This window comes from Peromyscus eremicus, chromosome 7, assembly GCF_949786415.1.
Source record: "Peromyscus eremicus chromosome 7, PerEre_H2_v1, whole genome shotgun sequence".
NCBI lineage: Eukaryota > Metazoa > Chordata > Mammalia > Rodentia > Cricetidae > Peromyscus > Peromyscus eremicus.
This window is the reverse complement of record NC_081422.1, coordinates 20,137,377-20,161,215: the sequence shown is the minus strand read 5'-3', so window position 1 is coordinate 20,161,215 and position 23,839 is coordinate 20,137,377. Positions and strand designations below refer to the sequence as shown.

General features: G+C 41.9%; 1 protein-coding gene across 2 annotated transcripts in view; it reads right to left on the bottom strand.

Moving 5' to 3' along the window:
• Positions 1-23,839, bottom strand: part of Npsr1 (neuropeptide S receptor 1) — a 197,341-nt gene that overhangs the window by 15,106 nt on the left and 158,396 nt on the right. The window contains exons 4-5 of one of the 2 annotated variants that reach the window (XM_059267528.1): positions 11,413-11,506; positions 9,378-9,579 (exon numbers count right to left, since the gene is read on the bottom strand). In XM_059267528.1, the coding sequence (XP_059123511.1) occupies positions 9,378-9,579; positions 11,413-11,506 (296 nt within the window). The remainder of the gene's footprint in view (positions 1-9,377; positions 9,580-11,412; positions 11,507-23,839) is intronic. The other variant, XM_059267529.1, reaches the window with a different exon arrangement.

Sequence of the window (23,839 nt, the reverse complement as noted above, 5' to 3'; positions counted from 1 at the left end):
CTTCTACTTACAGGCACAAAGAGGAGCACACAGCCAGGCCAGCCCTGATAGTTAGCTGGACAAATGGAGCTACTGCATATGTGTCTTTGTGCTTTGCTGTTCCAGGCAAGCTGCTTCTTAGGAGCAACAGTCACTCCAAAACAGCTTCTTTGCATTTTTTCTCCACTTTTCCATCTAATGAGTGAGCAAATGCTCACTTAGAATGACCCCAGAAGCTGCACCTTCCTTCCTGTCTTCTCACCATTAGTACAAGTCTTTGCAATCTCTCTTTTTTAGAAAAATTCTTTTACTGTGATAAAATACACACAGATTACATTTTAATCCTTCTGATTAAATTGTCCTGTAACTGCTGTCTGACTGTCACCACTGCTTGTCTATAGAATTGATCAGCTTATTGTTAGGGTTTTAGCAGGCAAGGTTCAATGGATAATTAGGGGAAAGAGCCTACTGAAGTTGAGAAAAGTGAGGTTGAGGAAGGTTTTTTTTTTTAATGTTAAGTTGGAGGTCTTTTCTGATGTCTTAGTTACTATTCCATTTCTGTGAAGAGATACTGTGACTAAGGCAACTCATAAAATAAAGCATTTAGTGGGGAGCTTGCTTACAGATCAGAGGGATTAGTCCATGACCATCATGGGGAGGATATGCATGGTGATGGAGCAGGAGCTTTTCATCCTGATTCACAGGCAGCAGTCAGAGAGAAAGATACTGTGCCTGCAGTGGGCTTTTGTAACCTCAAAGCCCACCCCATAGTGACCCAACAAGGACAGTCTTCCTAATCCTTCCCAAACAGTTCCACTAACTGGGACCAAGCATTCAGACATATGAGTCTATGGAGACCATTCTCATTCAAACCATGACATTTGTCAAATACTGTCCCTACCAAACAAAAGGAGATGTGTCATGAATCTCCATATCATCCCTTTGTGGGAGCCATGCCAATCTCCCCAACTTTAGTTCATGTACTCTGGAAATACATGAACCTTCTAACCTCTTCCCAGGCAATATCATAATCTTTAAACATCCCTAATTCCGCTGTTGTAGCCTGAGACCATGCATCATTAGTGAGGGTGCTCTCTAGCTTGACCCCTGACCCTACCTGAGCAAGTCCATTTCCATGAGATGCTATCACCGTCAGGGCATCAAAGCTTTCCACTATTGCCTCATTTCGTGACACCCTGCTGCCTCTTCCCACCTCATGGCTTCTTGACTTATCTTTGCCCTGGGTTTCTCAGCCAACAGGAGCAAGACAACCAAATGAGTATGGGACCTCCTTTCCTGAACAGTGGACTCTGTTTAGAATGAGTTTCAGGGTTTTTCACCCCTCCTTGTTCTGTTCCTGGGATATATTTCCTTTTGTCTGTTTATAGTCAATCATTCTCTACATGCTGCTTTGCAGTGAAACACTTCTTGTCCTGTTATTATTTCACAGTCAGCTTTTCTTCCTTGGAACACCCTGTTGGAAAAACACAGGCTATGTTGAGCCTGGTCTATGGCAGTCTGGTGCTGAAGGTCACGTGGCATGAAAAGGAAAGGAAGTCTTGGATATTTTGAATACAACTTCTCCCGTGTCTTGGATTTCAGTAACTTTTTCAGGTGACTTTAGCTCCTTGAAAATGTGAAAACTGAAGGATTTCTCTGCCTGAGAGCACCCCATCCTGTAACTGTCTAGTTTACTTCCTGAACGTACAGAAGGCAATCTAAACTGCCCATTCTCCTTTATGCCGTTCAGAGGCAGTTTAGGACTGCGGATGTTCTAGTCGTCCCTAGAGCCAGTCTTGTAGGTCCCTCTTGGAAGATCCTAGGGATAGACCACATGCCTTCATTTTGGATCAGAATGATGAGAAGATCAGAACCCACAGAGTTTGTGCTTTCACAGGTTGCTTCTGTACTCAAACAACAGAAACTCTGGGCTCCTGGGAGAGCGACAGTGAAGTGGCAGAATACATTTTTTGAAGTTTGGACTTGGTTCAATATATATAACTTGTTTATATTTGTACAAACAGATGAAAGAAAGAAACACACATATATATTCTTGTTTATGCACAATTAAGTCCTGGGATAGCACAGACCAGCAGCACTCATCTGTGTTTCTGAGGACAAGAGGTTGACTGGAGGAAGATCTCCAGTTTTTATTTCATACCTACATGTGCTTGTGAGAAATGTAAAATAAATGTACTGTCTTTTCTACAAAAGGGTTATGTAAGACAAAACTCCATTCAAACAGTATTGTAAAGAGGCCACTTGGCGGAAATTCTGCTTCTGCCAAGGTCAGCTCTTCCTGAAATCAAAATTTCTGTCCAGGGTTTCATTTGGTGCTCAGATTTGTATTTTGTATATCAACTGTACTATTTAGAATTAACCAATAGTGTAAGAATATGAGGCTGAACTCTGACCACTGAGAGTGATGCACAGGACCCCTTTGCATTAGGAATATTGGTATCACATTGGCTGTGCTTCTTTGCTGGATTTGATGTAGTTAAGCACCCTCTGCAGAAATAAACCTTATTACCTTACCAAAACACTTTGGATTGTGTGATCATCTTCCCAATATCCCAGACTCATTTTAACTCGCTGAACACTAAATGTAGTCTTATATGTCCCTACTAAGCAACAGCTAAGGCATGCATTAGAGATTTACAAGAGATAGACAATGGACCGGAAGCTTTTGCATTAGCCTAGTGAAAGAAGTAATAGTCATGCCAGGCTACTCACTTGTCCTTGATCTGGTGTTACACATTTGGAGTGACCTGATGCAAAGGAGGAGAGAATATACCCAGGAGAACCCTTGCCATTTATCTCAGGGGTGCCGAGATGGGAAAGGAAGTCATGGCTCTTACCTCATGTCTCAGCACTCTGTCATTGAGGTAATTAATCTGTGGTGAGCCTGCTGACTCTGTCTCTCCATAAAGCGTTCCTTGTCTCATTAGCCCCATTTCTTAATATGGTTCTGGGAACCATATAACAACAATCTATGCCAATTGTGAGTGTTTTCTTTCTGTTTCATACTTTTCTTTCTGTTTCATACAAGCTCGTACTTTGTGATTTCATATATGAACTATGGGAATAAACACATAAAGCCCCCACTTTATGGATGGCAAAGCTAGGGTCCCACAATTAGGATGTGTCAGAGAGATTGAAATTAAGGTCTATTTGCTAGGGAAGCTCTGAGTGTAGAACAGAGAACCTCATACTCTGTGTAATAAAAAGTCAGCCATGATGCTAGCCTCCCTTAAACATTATCCCATTTACTGTCACCAATAACATTTTGTGGTTAGTGCTGGTGGTTGTTTCCATACACAGGTAGAGAGTGTCAGAACTAGACCACAGCCTGGGCCATTAACCATCACCTGGTGCTAGCTCACCAACAGAGCACCACAGGTTTCTCTTACGATACATAAGAATTGCATGTGCCACTTGTACCTCTAGACATCCTCCTGATACGTTCAACCCATAGAGCATGTTTGTATCTCTTCTGTAGATCCTATGGGACTGTCCACCTTAACTGGTCTTAATGCTCACCATATCTTTTGTGTTATATAGTATGATGGCTGATCCTGATGGTCAACTTGGTGACCAGAATCACCTAAAAGATGGGCCTCTGGGCATTTTTATTGGGATTATCTTAAGGAGGATGGTAAAGGTGGAAAAACTGGTCTACTACAGGTAGGGTGGAAACATTCCCTGGGCTGAGATCCTTGACTGTATGAAAAGAACATGAGATGAACACAAGCATTCACCACTCTTTGCTTTTATTATATATGTGTGTGTGTGTGTGTGTGTGTGTGTGTGTGTGTGTGTGTGTGATCTTATTTTGTGTTTATGGGTATGAGTGTGTTCCTACTTGTATTTACATGTATATATCACATGCATATCTAATGCTCAAGGAGGCCAGAAGAGGGCCTAGGGCTACAGATGGTTGAGAGCCACATGCTCGTGCTGGGAATTGTTCACTAGATCCTCTGAAAGAGCAGTAAGAGCTCTTAGCTGCTGAACCATCTCTCCAGTCCCACTTTCTGCTTCCTGAGTGTGAATATGATGTGACCAGTGTGTCAAGTTCCTGCTACCATGACATGAGGAGCGCCATGATGAACTGTAACTTTAAACTGTAAACCAAAATAAACCCTTTCTCCCTTAAGCTACTTTCGTCAGGATATTTTATTCTAGGCAACAAGAAAAGTACCTAAGACACACAGGGATAGTGTTGAAGCCGGAATGGCTCCCCGTTGCTGTAGCTCATGTGTACAGGAATATCTAGAAAAATGAACCTATAAAAAGGCATGAGGAATAACAGGGCCAGGAGCCGGTCTGTGTGCAGCTGGGTTTGGGAGGGATGAAGGAAGAATCAGTCTCTGAGAGAGGATGCTGAGACAACTTGTTCCTTAAGGAACTTAGAAGAAAACTGCATGTTTTATATCTATAGCTGGTACCAGGCTCCATGGACTCTTGGAATAGAGAAAGTCTTGAGTGGCCCTAGTACGTCACTTGGTGCCATGGAATTAGCTGAGCTTTTTCTAAGGCTAGCAGAGGAAAAGAGTCACTCTAAAGCTCCCATTGTTGCTGATGAAGTCTGGTGCCACCAAGTATTAAGAGTTGGGTGTCAGGAAGAGAGTATGCTGGAGCAAACGACAGAAAGCTCTGGAGCAGGTCATGTAGTTGCGACACCATGCATTTCTCATAAATGCAAACTCGAATGCAGATTGTCCAGGTGTTCAAGTCCCCAGTCCCTCCCACAGCTCCTGGGCTGCTCTTCAGTGCAGGTTCTTCATGTCAGTTCTGCATCTACACAGAGAGGAAGGGAGCAGAGATGACCCAACCCACAGACTCCTTGTTAAAAACCAGAGTCCTTTTCCTGAACACATTCTCTTCAGCTCTTCGGCTTGAACTGGGTCATCCATCCTTGAGCCATTGTCGTGCCAAGGGGAGGAGCTGCTAGGAGAATCCAGGAGTGGAAGTGGAATGGAGGCTGGACATCCCACACAAACATCCACTCTCATGGAGGGAACTAATGAGCATGTTTTTAGAAACAGAAAACTTTCCCTACCTGCTGGATCACAGTATTTAGGGTGTCACTTCCTTTCCTGGTAAGATGGATTGACTCAGGCCCCACTATGCTCCTTGGTCTTAGGCCTCATACTCATGGCTAGTGCTGGCCAAGTCTTTGAGTCCCTTTTAATCACAGAGGCCTTGTACTCCACGGAAACTCCCTTGGCATGGGGCCTCCCCGCAGTCTGAGCCCTCTTGCCCAAGCAAAATAAGTGGATTTTCCTCACATACCACAAACCAGTGCTCCGTAACTAATGTGCACGTTCCCACTTGTCCCTTTGCAATCGTGACCATGGACCTTTTCTGCCTCCACCTTTGTCTCAGGGAGAGAAAATGATAGGAAGGTGAGAAATCAATTGGGTCACAAGAAATTAAGCTCAGTGAAAGGCGAGCAATTACACCCGAGCAAACAACCCTGCTGCAACAATTAGACAGCCCCACCAAGGGAACCTGGAAACCACAGGGGTTGTTTTGACCCAGAAAAGCTGAGTGTTGCCTTTGCTGTCAGTCACAATGACTTCAAGCCTTGGGAACGGATTTAGTCGATGATGGCACTGTGACAATTTTATTCATGCACAACTCTCAAGAAAGCTCACACAGGTGGCACGAAGTTGCCTTCTCCTTCCTTCCGTATATACTAATAGATGAACTAACATACCCCAAAGTGATGTGGGCACAAAATAATCTGAAACTTCTGTGTTAGGATCATGCATGTGAAGTGTGTGTGTGTGTGTGTGTGTGTGTGTGAGAGAGAGAGAGAGAGAGAGAGAGAGAGAGAGAGAGAGAGAGAGACAGAGACAGAGACAGAGACAGAGACAGAGAGACACAAAGAGAAACAGAGAGAGACACAGATAACAGAGACCAGGACACACATGTGCCACAAATAGTACAGGTTACTATTGGGGCTCCATTGCTCAACTATTCCAACACTTACCAAATGTTTATTGTTTACCAGACTGGGGGCCAAGAAAACAAAAGATAACAGTCTGCATTCATAGATACTGCCAACTCCGTTATCCCAAACCTCTAAAGAGGACTAGAAGGAAGTGAGAATGAAGCCCAGGAAGTAGAGGTCCCAGGTGTTCCTCTCTCTGGGGCTGGCAGACAACTCTCCCATGGCTTAGTGGAGAGGAGAAATGGAGGACATAAAGGAGTTCATCCTAACCAAGGCAGGGTGATCCTGAAATAGCCACAAGGTATGAGGAATGATTCACTGAGGGCTGGGTGGCAGAAGGGAAGTGTCCTCTGGAAACAGTTACTATGGGAGGAGCAGAAGGCCCAAGGTGGGCACATCAGCACTCTGGACCGGCCAATGCAAAGTCCCTCACAACACATTAAAAATGGAAAAGGCTGTCTGTAAAAGCATATCTCTAAGGATATAGAATGGAGAAAATGAGAACTTTCACACATAAATGAGTTAGGATGTATTTTATTTGAAAAACACAAAAGTGGTAATAAACCATAAATGTTTTCACCTCGTTTGTAGTGAAGGAAATGCAACCTAAAACAAAAAGAGCAGTTAAATGTGGTGGCTCACCTCTATACTCCCACCGCTTGTGAGGCTGAAGTAGGTGCCGTGCTGTGATGAGTCCTAGGCTAGCCTGGGCTATGTAGTGACGTGTGGGATGGTCTGGGTTACAAAGTGACATTTTCTCAAAATCCCTCACACAACTTCAGGTCTCCCAACAAAGCAAACAAAACACCTCAAATAAACAAATAAAACAACACTACTAACAAACACTCAAAGAAAGATTACATTTTCTTTTGCCTATCATCACAGTCAATTTGGAAACATATTTAGCGTGGCTTAGGAGTTGTGAGGCATGGCCAAAGTGAGAGAATGCCCCTGAGTTATTCCTTAGTTTAGGGAAGCATGGAATTAAGAGTTTATTTAACCTTACCTAAAAGAGCTATCAACAAGAGCGTCAAGTCAAGGGAGGTCAGAATAAAGAACAAATAAATAAAGAAGAAAGAAGAACAAAGTGGGGGGGGGCGAAGAAAGAGAAGGAGAGATACAGAGACACACAGAGACACACAGAGAGGTAAAGACAGAAAGAGACACACACACACACAGAGTCAGAGGGAGTCTAGCCAGTGCAGTGAGTACCTGAGCTTGGTGAAGAGGTGGAGGACACTTGGCCCCCAGAGAGAGAAGCCAGTTGGCCTAGAAAGAAGCAAAGCTGCTGGCTGACCCTCTGGCTTCCTGTCAGACAGGAAATGCTTCCAAGAAGCTCAAGGACATGGAAGGTCACCAACAGCCAGGAAGCAGGAGCAGGTCTAATGGAGGCCCTGGTGTGGTGAGAGCTGAGTGAAACTCCCCTCCGAAACTATTTCCCAAACAGATTCGGTCTTGACTTTGGAAGCACATTCACAAACCATGAGTTAAGCAGCAGGCAGGCTGGAGGAGCGGTCCTCCTGCAAAAAGCAGCCAAATGAATGTGGGAAAGAGATTTCAGAGTCACGGGTCTCCTGACAAATCAGCCAGGAAAGGGCCATTCAGAGCTGCGCAGGGCTCCTGGGGCAGGCACCTGCCTGGTGGATGGGGACTTAGGAGGAGCGGCTTGGTGAAGGCTGGGAAGTCAATCAGGAGCGAAGCCCCACCCAAGCCCGGCCCCTGGAATCTGTTCCCTCTACTGAGCTGTGCCAGACACTCCTTCTAATAGTTTTTCTGCTTTGAGCCCAGCCTCTCTGCTTCCACTCAGTTTCTCCACATAAACTTAGACTTCATCTTTCCACCCAGCCTTCTCCCATTCACACTGGTGAAGAGGACAGCAGTAAGTTGAAACAAATGTGGATGCTAATTTGTCAGTTCAGCCAAGATGACTGGACAGCTACCCACCTCAAATGAAGTAGTGACCTGGCTGTCCCAATCACTGCCACTGCCATCTTTAGCTGTAAGACAAGCCTTGAGAAAATGTCAGAGCTGGATGGTGAGGCCTTGTGTTCCTCCCAGCCTTAGGGTTTCAGGAGACTAAAGATGAATGCTGAGCACAAAGCAAGTGATTTCCCATAATGTCAGGAGACACTTAGGAATAGCCAAGCTGACTAGTAAGTAAAACAGATGCACATTAAAGCAATGAGGTGTATTTTCCTAACTCACAGTTTGTGAAAGATCAAATAAAGAAATAGTACTACCTTTCTCTGGGCTGGGAGAAGAGTCAAGAACTCCACATTGTCAGAACTCAAGTTTGTAGAGTGTACATGCTTCAAAAGTCTTAAAGTGAGCCATCTTTGACCTGGAAATCCTGCTCTATGAGTTCCTAGGCAGCAACCAAGGGTCCATTCAAAATTTTAATTAGAGGGAATTTCTCTTTTGTTTCTTTCACTATGTTGTGTACTACACTACTATAATCCAAAGACTGACCTGCTTTTTCTGTGGCTTGATGTGATCCATTCTGGTAGGTAAGGGACACTCAAACACTTCAGCACTACCATGGCCCATGTGCACACCTGCCATGGGATTTCTCTTCATGCACCCCATCCACACAGGTAGGGTCACTGTTGCTCTGGTGTCTTGCTATGTGAGTGAGTGAGACCCTACCTTGAGCAGGCTGTTGTGGTCATCTACGGCCCCAGGACTGAGGGAACATTCTGTAACTTGATTGCCAAGGCCTTTTGCAATAAACTGCCTCTTCCTTTTTCCAGCCACGGAGGGAAGGTCACTATCTATTTCTTCCTGGCAGACACTGTCTGCCTGCTCACTTACTGCCTACACCCTGTTTCTAACTTTTGGTCACCAAGGAGCTTGCTTCCTCCCTTGCCTTTGGCTTCTCTTCCTGGAGTCTTTTTGTCCTTCAGTGGTGGTGTGCAAGAAGTGTTAGTGATATCAGATCCCAGTGCCCATATACTCAAGCATGAACTAATATCCTATAGCATGTTCTTGTTCAATTTGTTTAAAGTATGTCTGTTTTTAATTTCCAAGATCCCTAAATCCAGTATTATAATTTGTATTTGAAAAGTCATATGATATAAAAAAAAGAACAGGGTGTGTAATCAGACAGACCAGGATTTAAATACTGTGTGATGTTAAGTTCCTTAACTGCTCTGATCTTGTGTTTTACTTTTCAAAAAATGAAGTAATTTATTTCACAGGATGGCACTGTGAAGCTGGGATCAGCCACTTGGTACAATGCATGCATCTGAGTACCACGATTCAGTACCATGAATGTTCTGCTTTTCTAAACTCTGCTGCAGGAGAACAGGGCTTAGCCCATGGGAGTTTTAGATAGAATCCTGCATCTCAATAAGTTCCCAAAGGAGTTTGGAACAATGATTGATCTGAAGATGTAAAGTACAAAAGCAATCGGATTGGGTCCAGCCCACTGGGCTCTCACCTGATAATGGTCAGTGGAATGAAGTACACCAGAAAGGCCACGATGGTCATGTACGGGGTCCAGTAGGAGTCATCTGGCCACAGTGCCCAGCACTGCACCTCGCCATTGGAGAGTGTCCTTTTCCCAAATATGATCAGTGTGGGAATGGAAAACAGGAACGAGAGGCTCCAGGCTATCCCAATGAGGACTTTGGCTTGCTTCTCTGCTTAAAGAAAAGAGAAAGATGTCTGGGCATCTGGGAACATGCTTGGGGAGCACACAAGGGCCACAATAGAGACTGATTTCTGAGAGCTACTGGGGCCTGTCAGTGTCCCCAGAAGCCTCAGTTTCCTCATAAGGAAATGGATGTGAGCCTTCTGCTGTAGGGTAAAGCTCCCATGTAGGGGTACAGGCCCACATGCATCCCACTATACACAGCTCCGCGATTCTTCTTTTAATCTCATTTAGCTGGCTGGTACAATTTCCTCTCTCCATGTTTAATCTTTGCAATTCTTTAATTAGTAGTCAAAATGAACACTTCTATGTGTCTCCTAATTATTTCTTTGTTTCTTGATCTGTGCTCATGTCTTTTTTATTTTTTTCAGTCGATGTTCTTATGTCTTTGCCAAAATTGTCATAAGAAAGATATTAGCTCTTCGTCTTTTTATTTTTTCTCATCCATGTGTCCCTGTGCTGTAGTTTATGGTCTTTATTTGTATAAATCATTTAGGACCTTGATGAAGTGACAAATGGTTTCCTTTACTGCTTCTGCTTCCAGCGTGGTTCCTAGAAAGTCCCTTTCCTTGTTAAGATGATGGAAGATTTGTCATTATGTTCTCTTAGTCCTTCATATTTGAATGACTGGCTTTTCTGGTCCACCAGGGTCTGTTTTTAATTAGCTGTGACATGGGGAATTAATGTTTTCAACTGGCTATAGAGCTAGTCCAATATTATATATTAACAAACCTGTTCTTTTCCAATGGATTTAAAGTTTTATTTGCCGTCTCTCTCTCTCTCTCTCTCTCTCTCTCTCTCTCTCTCTCTCTCTCTCTCTCTCTCTCTCTCTCTGTGTGTGTGTGTGTGTGTGTGTGTGTGTGTGTGTGTGTGTGAATTCTTTGGGAGCATTTTAAATGCATTATATATTTTCTCCAGTTTAGCTTTTGTCACGTTTAAAAGATAACTGATTTCTGCCTGTCTTTCCAGTGATATTTCAGTTTCTATGGGTATATGAGAAGGCTAGGGTCCCATGAGGCCAGATCTGCCTGTGTGCAGAGCAGAGGGCAGCTAGCTGGTCCTCTACAGAGCTCATTGCCAATCACTGATGGCTCTTGGGAACCCACAGAGTCTCTTCATCAGCAGCATCTTCAAGCTCTTCCCCCTGGAAACAGGCTTCCACCCCTACTGTCCAGTCAGAAAGTGCAGAACACAGGAACTGGCTGTGGGTGAGCCTTCATGGTGCCTTCATACCTCAGGACTCCCAGCTTCCTAGGCTCTGCCTCCCTTCCTGCACTGTGCACTGGACACCATTAAGAAACATTCCTAGCACCACTCTTTACTGTGAGCATCACAGTATGTTATGCGCCATCTGCTTTTTTTCTTTTAGGGATCCTGGACTAAGGAGAAGTTCCTTTGTTTTCAGTAAATTAACAACACTTTTCCAGTTTTGTGGATTTGAAGTAAGGAAAGCCAGGTGTTTGTTTCTTGAAAATGAAGAACATGAAGAGACAATACACATTTCATCGTTAAGGGTATGCTTGCTGCCAGGGCTGTAAGGAACTACGTGGAAACACATCCCTGAGGTGAAGAGCCACAGCATGGGGCCACCAAGGAGTTCTCTCATGGGGCCAGGATCAGGTAGCATTCCCCAGACACCCCAACTTTCTTTGTGTATATGTGGACACTCAGATCCATTAGGCAGTGAATGAAGAGGAGAAAGGGAACAAAGAGAAGAGAAAGAAAAGAAGGGCGTGGTTGGAGCAGAGAAAAATATTAATAAAATATTAACAAAAATAATCCCACTCCATGAAAGGATCTTTATGAAAGAATGCTTGCTCACCTCCTTGAAGAAACTTCATGGGGTAAACGATGGCATGGTACCTGTCTATGCTGAGGGACACCAGGACGTAGGTAGAGGCATAGAGCAGGACAACCTAAGGCAGGAAGCAGAGGACATCTGTGACTTCACATGGGAGAGGTAATTCACATAGCATTCTTGCTATTTAGAGACCAGAGGATTGAACCAAGGTGCCGGTGAGGGCTGAGGGAGAGAGAGAGGTGCTGTCGGGCCCTCCCTGCTGGAAGCAGATCTGGGCTTTGCTGCTAGACTTTGCATTGCTACCAGAGAGAGTGTGAGAATGGTCATGGCTCCCTCAATGCATTCATTGGCTTCTTGGAAATTCCAGATTTCAGGATCAGCCTCTCTTGACATTTGCTTGGTACATTTATCTGTAATTGACTTTTAAAGCTAACCTAATTTTCGTTGCCACAGCTGACATTCCAGAATCATTAGAAACAAAAGTTCATTTGCCTTTTATCAGTGAGAGTACTTGAGAGGTGGAAAAGGGTTCTGGTTTCCTGGAGTCGACATGCTGTTCCAGTCATTTACCCCAGCATCACTCTTGGAGAGCTCACCCCTTCCTCCAGGGCTCTACTAGAGCTGTGTGTGGCCTGAGCTTCTGAGCCTGGCTTCCCTCCTCCTCCTCTCCTTTGGCTAACCTCATCCATACCCTCTACATATCATGGACACAGTCTTATTTGCCTTCTCCGTAGAGGAAGAAATTGGGATGTAAGCTAACATCTCTTCTGTGACAGGTTCGTATTTAGAATATAATTAGATTAAATATGTCAGAAAGTCTGATCTCAATGGAAATTTTTGGAGTAACCTAAGCCAGTGAGATATTTCCTTTTGTGGATGAATATAGGGGCCAAAGAAGATGGGAGTAGAGGGGTGAGAGTCTGGCTTTCTCTTTGGTGATCATGTTTGTTTGGAGTTTGTATCTTTGTTGCTCTTTCTGTAGCTCAAACAAATTATAATTGCATTATAATCAACTATAATAGATCAACCCATTATAGTTGCACTTCAGCTTAGGTTACTGTTCAGTTTAGGTTACTGCTACCTGAAATGTAGTCATTTGATACAGCATTTGACAACACTTATCCTGTGAACATCATAGCTTACCCTGCTTTACATATGTTGAGAACACTTATATTAGCCTCCAATTGGGCAGAATCATCACACATAGCCTATCTCCTACTACAAAGTTGGCTAGCTCCTGTGCTGAACGCGAAAACCCTCGTTACAAGGGCATCCTATCATACATTCTAAAAATCACACACTGGATCATCAAAAGTTAGGACCATCTGTGCCATTCTTTATTTTTTTAATCTCTATAACATAACCACAAACGCATTCCAGAATTAACGTTGCAGGGAGAGGGTTGTAAAGAATAATCAGAGATGGATGCCCCATTCTCTGAAGGACATGAAAAGAAATTTTCTTGTGTAAAAAGTAGCCAAAGGAGAAACTGAAAGAGTTTGATTAAGTTTAAAGAGAAAAGTCAGACCAATGCCTCCTTCAAGAAAACTGGTGTTCTGTGTGTGAGCCGTGGATTTAGAGTGGCCTAGGCTGACCACACAGTGCCCAGAACGTGGCACCAATGGATAGGGGGGTGGGCAGCAGGGGAGAAGATCATAGTGGGCAGTTTATAAGAGTCTTGAACATCTGTGTTGTCCTGAGTGAGGTGGTGCCACAGTTCAGAATCTGGGTCAGGAAGAAAAGTCACTGAAAACAGATTTTCAGGGCTGTGGGAAATATTAACAAAGATGATACTAACTAACATTGAGACATAGCCGAAAAAGCGTATTTAACTTTGGAGATGAAACATCTTCAAACATCTAGGTGGTAGAGTAAAATAAAATAAGCCTATCTAAAAGAAATACATCACAAATTATCATGCTTCTCCATAAAAAAAGCAAATGCCAGAGAATTTGTTCAGGATTTTGAAAGAAAAGTTGTGATCCAAGAATTTTGTAAATTTAATTTCAATGCCAATACACAGAACAGCTTTTTTTTTTTTTGGATATGTATGAAGGAAGGAAATATAACACCCCCCCTTTCCAAAATTCTCATGAGGAAACTGAGTAAGAACTGTTTCAAAATTAAGAAGAAAGGGGATAAAATAACAATGTCATATAAGGAAGACATCAAAATACAAGATGCTTACCAGATAGTTAGGAATATAAAGATGGAATGAATATTCCAGGGAAGAATCTGGAGAGATGTGTGAGGGAAGAGTACAAGAGCGAGGTGTTGTTAAGTCCTCACTTGGATATTTATATAGTTTTCTTTTTTTTATTAAGAAAAAAGTTCATTTTACATATCAAAGATCCCCTTCTTCCTTCCTCCTGCCCTTCCAGCCTCCCCCTCCCAGCCCATCCCCCATTCCCCCTACAAGAAGGCAAGGCCTCCCATGGGGAGGTACATTCAGCAGAGGCAAGTCTAAGCCCCTCTCCCTGCCTCAAGGCTGTGTGAGGTGTCCCATCATAGAAGTGGGCTCCAAAAGGCCTGCTCATGCACCAGGAATGGATTCTGATCCTACTGCCAGGGAGCCCCTAAGCCGATCATGCTACACAACTGTCTCCCTATGCAGATGACCTGGTCCAGTCCCATGGAGGCTCCACAGCTGTTGATCTAAATTTCATGAGTTCCCACTAGTTTGGTTTGGTTGTTTTAGTAGGTTTCCCCATCATGTTTTTGATGCCCTTTTCTTGTAGAATCCCTCTTTTCTCTCTTCAACTGGACTCCTGGAGCTTGGCCTGATGTTTGGCTGTGGATCTCTGCATCTGCTTCTATCAGTTACTGGAGAAAGGTTCTGTGGTGACAGTTAGGGTGTTCGCTGATCTGATTAACTGGGGTAAGCCAGTTCAGGCACCCTCTCCACTATTGCTAGTAGTCTAAGCTGGAGCCATCCTTGTGGATTCCTGAGAACTTCCCTAGCACCCAGTTTCTCCCTATCCCCGTGATGTCTCCCTCTATCATGGTATCTCTTTCATTGCTCTCCCACTCCATCCCTGTTCCAGCTCGACCATCCTATTCCCTTATATTCTCATCCCCCATCCCCTACCCTCCATTGCCCACCCCTCATCCTCAGTTTACTCATGGAGATCTCATCTATTTCCCCTTCCCAGGGAGATCCATTTGTCCCTCTTCAGGTCCTCCTTATTAGCTAGTTTCTCTAGAGCTGTGGATTGCAGTCTGGTTATCCTTTGCTTTACATCTAGTATCCACTTACGAGTGAGTACATAGCATGTTTGTCCTTCTGAGTCTGGGTTACCTCACTCAGGATGCTATTTATATACTTTTCTATCTGCCATTGATAGAGATACACCTAAAGATGAAAGGGAAATTACAAAAAAGTAAACTTAAAATGGAGAAAAATGAATTTCTCTACCTTCTGTGGTTACTGTGGCAATAGCTACAGACATGGTGGCTTAAATAACATCAGTTTATTTCTCTCACAGCTTTGGAGACCAGAAATCTAAAACAATTCTACTAGCCCCACATCAAGATGTTTGCAGGGCTATGCCTCTTCTGAAGACTCTGGGGGAGAATCCATGCCCACTGTCTGAGCTTCAGGCAGCTGCCAGCATCCTACCCCTGTGGCCTTCAATGCAGTCCCTTCCCTCATGCTACGCTCTCCCCTCTTCTGCTTGTATGTCAGATCTGTATTTTCCTCTTATGATTACATTTTAGGATTTCCTGAATTAATTTAGGAGAATCTCACATTTCTAATCCTTAGTCACAATGCCAAATCCCTTTCTGTCACACATGGTGGGTAGCAGGCATAGGTTCCCAGAGTTAAGGTGCAGATGTCCTGGGAGAAAATTATTTTAGCTTCCCATAATTACTAACTGCATCTGAAACAAATACTCAAAGAGCAAGATTTCAAAGAGAACAGTGACACTGAGGTACTGGGATAATACTAGGCACTGTTTCCCCTTATAAATATAAATGGCCTAATCTCTTTCATTCAAACAAAGACTATTCAAAACAAAAACCTTCCCCATGGTCTAACTGTATTCTATTCAGAATAAAAACCAATAAAAACAAATATCATTGAAATTTAAAATCAAAAGAGTGGTCAGGGGCATATCAAACAACTAATATAATTTAAAAGGCCTTTATTAAAATACTGCATGATACCAATCAAATTCAAAGCTAGCTGCATCCCATGTGAAAAGGTGATAAAAGATACAACACATAATGGTGTTAGAATACTGATAAACTTAGATGTAATAAGTGATGTAACACTAAATATATATAATAAAAATAAATGTTCAAGACTTTACAGCTAAAATAGCCTACAGAATGCAAACAGGAAAAATTGAGCTCCACAGTACAGAATGCAAAATATCTAGACTCTAGACGACATAAAAAAAATTTGGTCAGATACTGAGTTACCACCAACAAAGGAAAATTGTCATAGACTCCAAAAAGTGGGCTGTATTCAACTCACATATCTCAAACAAGTGATGAAGCTGAAATAAGTAACATTTAAAAAATACCACTTAGAAATTTAAACATCTTCCTAATTAACTCAAGCAAAGAAGGAAATCACAGTACAATTATAGTCAATTCATAAATGTCAACAATGGGAACTCTATACACCAACAGCATATGGGGTGCCATTCAGAGAGCAGATGGCTGCCCGAGGACAAGTCTGCCTTCTCGCCACCCCACCCCCGACTCTGACAGACATGACCCAGGGAATGTGACATGCAGGGGAATTCTGCAAAGGGAAGTGAGCCTCGACTGCTGAGATTTTACTCAGAAAAATGCCAGATTGTGTTCATGTACACTAGTATTCTTGGACTGACTTTAAAATCATGCCCTTTGTGTTTTCGAGAAAGTTTAGGTTTACGAAATCCTATAAATAGTACAGAGAATTCCTGTGCTGCCCACATCACATTTACACATATCCACTGCTGTCAATATCTGGCATTGGTGTGATATTAAACTGATTGATTAGTCTTGATACATTATCAATAACTAAGGTTCAGTCTTCGTCACTACATTCTGTGGGCTTTGACAGTGGAGTGATGGCACAAATCTACCATCAGTTTTATCCAGATGATCATCACTGACCTAGCCATGCCCTATGTGTGACTAGTCATCTTTTCTTCTTAAAAATCCCTGGTAACCACTGATTTATTTTATAACGCAGCTTTGCCTTTCTGGGGCTGTGACATAGCTGGAGTTATGTGGTATTTAGCCGACCAGATTGGCTCCTTTCATGTAAATATGTGATTTAATATTCCTCCATGTGCTTTGGCAGCTTCTTTTCCTATATTTTAGAAAAAATATTCATCGTCATATTACACGGACATGACAAACTTTGTTCATCCATTGAGCTGTTGATGGACATCTTGGTTAGTAGCAGGTTTTGGTGACCATTACAAGAGCTGCTAAAACTACCTTTATGCAGGTTGTGTGGACATAAGTTGTCCAGTCAATTGCATAAATATCTATGATCGTTATTGTCCAACTGTGCAGTGAGATTATGCTTAACTTTGTAAAGATCTGTCAAGTTGGTTTTCATTTTTAGCTCTATCAACAGTGAGTGCAAGTTTTTGTTAATATACATCCTTACTAATGTTTGGTGTTGTTATCTTCTCTTTAAGCTGGCCATTGTGTAACACAGGAATAGTGGTACCGTATGGTTCTGATTTGCAATTCCCCAATGAGACCCTTGTTTGCCATCTTCAGTGATGTTTCTATTTTTCCCTATTTTAAGAGGGTTGCTTTTTATATTATTGTCTTTTAAATTGTCCAGTTATCCCCCAGTAGTTTTATAGTATTACATTTATGTTTGTGATTCATAGTGAATATTTTAAAAGGTACAATATCTGTGTTTATGTTTAAATATTTTATTTTTATTGCACACATAAATATTTTACAGAACACCTTAGTGGTAACTACAACTATTGTGACTAGTTCTTTTCTGTGAAGAGACCTAAGGCATTAAAATCATTCTCAGTAGACAGAATTTGTGTTGCAACTAACTGGTTTTGATACTCATTTGAACTTTTTTTTTTCAATTTTACATATGTGAATATTATTTAATGGTTATGTAGAAGTTTAAGATATCAATCACTACACACCCAAAGTTGTTTATCTATTTCTGAGTGGGTGGGCATCTAGAACTTCTTGGCCTTCATCCCTTCCTCCACTGCTCATACTGTCTGTGGAACTCATTCTTCCTCTTCCCTCTGGAATCCGACAGCCTTCCCAGAACTCTGGTTGCTCATCTTGCTAGTAGACCCATTCTCCTCCTCCCTCTGGAACCACAACCATGTCACCTTCCCAGAATCCCACTGCCCGTATTGCTGGTTGAAGTCTTCTACTTTGCAGGACTCATGCTGTTGTCTTTCCAGGCAGAGCCCTCACTATCACCTCCCTTGGGCACACGAATGCCACCATCCCAGGCCATGTCTCAAGCTGTTCCCTGCAGAACTTTACCTCTTGCTTTGAAAGTTGAGCCCTGCTTTTCCTCTGGATGGAATGCCAGTCCCTTCCTCTTGGGAAGGGTATACTCTCCCCTCCTTCTGGCCCTTCAAGTCCACCATCCAGGACCCTCAGAGGGATTTACTTGCTCGACAGCAGAGTACTTGTCTACCCTGTCCCCTGGCACTCCATTCCCACCATCTGAAGACCTGGGCAAGCCCCTACTCACTGCACAGGTAAAACCCTCATTTCTCTTTGGTATTTCAATAAAAGAGTTATTTATTTTTATTTTATGGATATAGATGTTTTGCCTATATGTATGTCTGTGCACTATATCCACGCAGTGCCTGCAGAGGCCAGAAGACATCATATCCTCTGGCACTACAGTTTCAGGCAGTGGTTAACTGCCATGTGGGTATTGGAAATCAAGTCCAGGTCCCCCAGAAGAAGAGTAAATGATCTTGACTATAGAGCCATTGCTTCAGCCTCTTTGTCTGGCAGTCTAACCCTACTATCTGAGAGCCTGTACGGAGCATCTGCTTGCCGCACAGGAAGTGATCTCACCTATCCCCTTGCTGGCACCTTACGTCTCTGTATCAAGACATATGTTGGCTACCTTCTCTACTCACTGGTACTCAAACTATTGCATGTCAGGACTCTTGTGGAGCATCAGTCAGCTTCCCCAATCAGAAGCCATATCTCCAGTACCTGAACCTCCCAGGCCCTCCGGCTTAGCAGTGCCTGGAGTAATTGCCCCTCAGATCAGAGGCCACACCCCACGGTTCACTCTCTTCTCTCCTAACCCACACAAAGCCCCTGCTGGGCAGCTCAGAGCCTGTGCCTTTCCCAAGCTGAAGTGGAATTGCCTCAGCTACCTGTCTCACAAATCATCACCAACTGGCCACAGGACTGAGTTTCAAGTATATCCTAGCTATTCCAAACCCAGCAAAATTAGAATAACAAAAAATTACAAATTCAAACACCAGTTCAACACAGGTGACCCAGAAACTCATATCAAGGTACAACACACTTTGATTGAAGGGTACAGAAGTCTACCTCAAACCGGCCAGCAACGTTCCTTCACGTTGGCCAGCTTTCGGGTCATGATGTTGGACGGCACTGTGGGGGCTGCTGGGGAAGAAAACACATCAGTGGTTGTACTCACCACTGGACCCTGCATGCTGCAGTAGTGACTTGCCAGGTAAGACGTGCCTACTGGTGCAATAGTGGCACAAGAGTTATGGGGGTAACTAACCACTTTCTTACTGGATTTAATGTCTGTTCCACAGAAGGAGATTCATGCCTCAAACTGTAATCCTGGTCAAAAGTCCATGGCTGTGGAGCTCATAAGCCCCAGGGTAGAATCTGCTGTTGTTATTTTGGTAAATGGTTATATAAGCCCCTGCTTATATACACAGATGTGGACTGCTCTCAACCTTGGTCAGAGAAGCTTCTTTTTGCAGTGGGCAGCAATCAGTGGAGTGATGTATGACTGACAATAAGTGACTTAGTGCTCAGCCCCAACAGGCCATCTGTATCATCCCCTCAACTAGCCCTCACCCAAGCCTCAGGGAAGATCTTGGAAGAGGAAGCAGAGTGAATGCAAGATCCAGGGGAAGGAGAAGAGTGATGCAAAGCTCTGTCTTTTGGACATGACATGACCGTCATAATCATGAACTAACAGCAGCAGGGGTCACCTATACAAGACCTGATAAATCAATCAAACCCACATAGACATGGTAGATGATTTCCAGGACCCACTGTTTACTAGGAACTATGCAAGAGATAGTTTCCAGGATAGGGAGAGTCATTCTTTTTGAAGATGTGACAACTTGGGATTCTAACACTCCAGTGGATGGCCCCCACATATGAATATGGGAGACAAGAAATAAAGCCCATCTCCATGTTTTCAGCAGGAAACACATCTTAGCTTTAAAGATAGGTACCACTTTAGAGTAAAAAGATTGATAAAAATACTCTACTTGAATGGGGCCACGAAGCAAGCAAGCATCACTATCTTACTATCTGACAAAATAGACTTCAAACTAAAAATAATCAAAGAGATAAAGTAGGACAAGTCATTCTGATTAAGGGATCAGTTAGCCAAGAAGACATCACTATAACCAACAACAAACATATAGAGAAAGAGGTCATAGACATGCTTCCATTCACAAGGGACTTAAAGAAAATAAAAAGGAGAATGAACAGAACTGACAGAATGAAGCACCTCTGCAATGGAAACTTCAAACATCTGAAAAAAGAGATAGAGAAAGACACTAGAAAATGGAAAGACATCTCATGCTCAGGGATTGGTAGAATTAATAATTTGAAAATGACCATTTTACCAAAAGCTATTTATAGATTCAATACAATCAAAATCTCCATATCATTTTTCACAAAAATAGAAAAATGCTATCCTAAAATTGATATTCACATGTAACCACAAAAGATCCCATATAGCCAAACAATCCTGCAGTGAAAAAAAAAAAGAATGCTGGATGGATTGCCATTCCAGATCTTAAGATGTATCATGTTCTGTATATTTATATATAACATGTATATAAATATATTATACACACACATATACACACACACAGTAACCTCTGTATTAAGCTCTTCTTGCATTCTGTGAAGTAACTTTCACCTGTTTAAGATGTGGGATCCTCAATGTATTATGGAAATTGTTTCTCTAGCATCTTTTTTATTTTCTTGCATTTCTGCTGATAAGGGACATTAGCCTCTTGGTTTTGTTTCTTGTAGTGCTTCAGTTTTGGTATGAAGATGATGCCAGTCTTATAAAATGAATTTGGATGTGTTTCCTAGTTCCCAAATTTTTGGAAGAGTTTGAGATAGATGGGTGCTAATTCTTTTTTAAAATATTTTGGAGAATAAATCAATAAAGACATCTGGGCCTAGGCTTTTCTTAGTGGGGAGTTGTTTGATTACTATCCAATCTGGTATTCATTATTGCTCTCTTTAAACTTTATATTAATTGATTGCTTCATCTTTGTGGTTTGTGCATTTCTAGGAGTTTATCAGTTTCTTTCATGTGACCTGATTTGTTGGCATATACTGATTCATAGTTGTCCCAGGACTGTTGGTGATTTCTGTGATGTTAGCGTTAATATTTTCTCTATAACATCTAATTTTATTGATTTGAATTTTTATTTTTATGAGTGAAAATGATGAATTTAATTTTCGTTTTCATCAAGGAACTCTGTTTCATTGATCTCCCCTCTGTACTGTTGACTCTCCAGTTTCCCCTTCCCTGTTCTCTTGCAGCATGAGTCCTTCCTTCTGCTGAGTGTGGGTTGATTTTATTCTTTCCTTCACTCCTTGAGGCATGAAGCCAGGCTATGCATTGTGTCCCTCTCTCCTTTTTTAGTACAATTTATTGTTGCTAATACATTCCTGCTCACTAGTTTTAAAATATCTTTATGTATGTACCCCTTGTATTTCAATTTGTTTCAAAATCATTAAAGTCCCTTTGAATTTTTAAAAATCCCTAGATTATTTTGAAAGTTTTGCCCTTTACTGATTGCCTTCTAGTTTTCTACCAGAGCAGTTGGGAAAGTTGTGTGGATTCATTTAGATTTTCAGTTTATTAAAACTTAGCTTATTACATCTGTGCTGTGAATGTGGTTGATCTTGGGACTGTTTTTCACATGGCAAATGATTTTTTTCTTTTAAGTTTTTGTCTTCCTATTCTCAGATTTCTGTATGATCCATTTTAACATTCTAAATGTTTATTGCTGTTTACCACTTAGCAAAAAAATGGCTTATGATCTTCAGTTCACTGGCCATATGTAAATAGCTTATTCTAAATCTTCATGTGGCACACTCACTGGCTTGAATTCCTCATGAATAATTTCTTGTTTTGTAATGTTTCCTGTAAATGAGACCTTCTTTCTTGCTGCTTTTCATATTTCATATTTTTTGTTGAAAACCAGTAGTTCTGAAGTCATCGAGCTTTTGTTTATTTACTTCTTTACTCATGTATTTAAAATGACAGGTCAACCTTTTTAAATTCACAGCTCACAGCAAGATGTGCACCTGTGCTCACCAAGGGCTGGCTAAAGCAGGCTGTTAACAAGTCTTCCATCACATGCTTATTTTTTGTGGTAAGACTACATAAACTCCAACCTTTTAGCAATTGCCCAGTACACAAAATATTTCATCAACTGTGAGCATTATGACATGCAATGATAGTTCTCTTGAACTTATACCTGTAGATGAAATGTCATGTCCTTTGACCAGCATCTTTCTAGTGTGTCCGTTCTACAGAATCTGGTAAGAACTTTGCTCTGTTTACATCAGCTTAACATAAGAGGGATCATACTGTGTATTTCTTTCTGTGCCTGCCCTATTCCACTTACGGTGCAGATTATAAGTTTTCTTCTCTTTTAACTTCTGAATAACACTTCACTGAGTGTCTGTGTGTATGAGTGTATGTACACACATGTGTTTTTGTTATATATGTATGCGTTTGTGTATATGAGTATATATGAGTATGTGTACATGTGTGCAAGTGTGTGTGTGTATGTGTATCCCATTTCTTTATTCACTCATTTTGTGATGAACTCCTAGGATGTTCCATGTATTAGAGTCATCAGTGTTGCCTGTTTCCCATGCCCTTGCCAACCCTTGATAATTTTTGCCTTTAATAACAGCAATCCTTATCTAAAAGGTAAGAGGTTATATATATTATTACAGTTTCTATTTGTATTTCCTGATGATTAGGGAGGCTGAGTGTTTTTTCAATCCCTATTGGCTATCTGTATGCCTCCTTCTGAGAAATGGCTATTCATGTCCTTTGGGTTTTATTGATTTTTTTGACTGTATTAGTCAGATTTTCATTGCTATCATGAAATATCCAACACTGACTAATCTTATAAAGGAAAGAGTTTATAGTAGAGCTAGGGTCTGTTAAGCTGAGCTCTGGCTTTGACAAGGACTTTGTGGCTGATGGTCAATGGTGGAAAGAGAATGCAAGCAGGACCACAGGTTGAATAGGAAACAGGAATGGAACCTGGTTTTACATCTTTTACAGGAACTACTTCCCAAGAGCACATTCCCAATGACCAGGGGCCTTCCACTAGGCCCCACCCTCTGACAGGTTCTGGCACTCCAATATTCCCCCTCCTTCATGGCCCAACTTTCAGTCATATAAACCCTGGAAGGATGCAGTTCAACTAGACATAAGCTGTAACACTCGTTACTGGCTTGCTTTGATTCCTTATGTACTCTGGTAATACTTCTTTAAGATTTATTTTCATTTTACATGTATTTGTATTTTGTCTGGATGAATGTATATACACAACATGCACTTAGGGCCCAGGGAGAACAGAAAGGGGTGTTGAATCCCCTAGAACTTGAGGTAGAGACAGGTGTGAGCCACTATGTGGGTGCTAGGAACTGAACTGGGGTCCTCTGAAAGAGCAGGCTGTGCATTTAACCACTGAGCCATCTCTCTAGCCCTTGTTAATAATCAGAGTTTGTAAAAAAAAATCAGAGTTTGATTTACAAATATTCTCCCATCTCATAGGTTGTTGCCTCATTTTATTATTCCTTTTGATAGGCAGAAACATTTCCTAGGTTGATATATCCCCCATGTGTCTGTTTTTGTTTTTGTTACTTGTGTTTTTAAGATCATATTGAAATTTTTCTCATCTGGATAAATCCCATGGAGATTTCTGTTTTATATTTTATTTTGGTAGTTTTACGATTTTGAGTCATCAGTCTAAATTTTTAATGCATTTTGAGCTTCGTTGTGTATTTGATGTGAGATAAAGGACTGATTTCATTCTTCTTCACATACACCTGCTCTCCCCAGTGTCAGTCTCTGAGGAGCATAACCTTTGCCCTTTGTGTATTTCTGGGATCATTACTGAAAATCAGTTGAACACAAATGCATTTACTTTGGTAATTTCTACTTGGTTCTACTAGCCTATACATCTGGATTATGGAAGCACAATGTGTT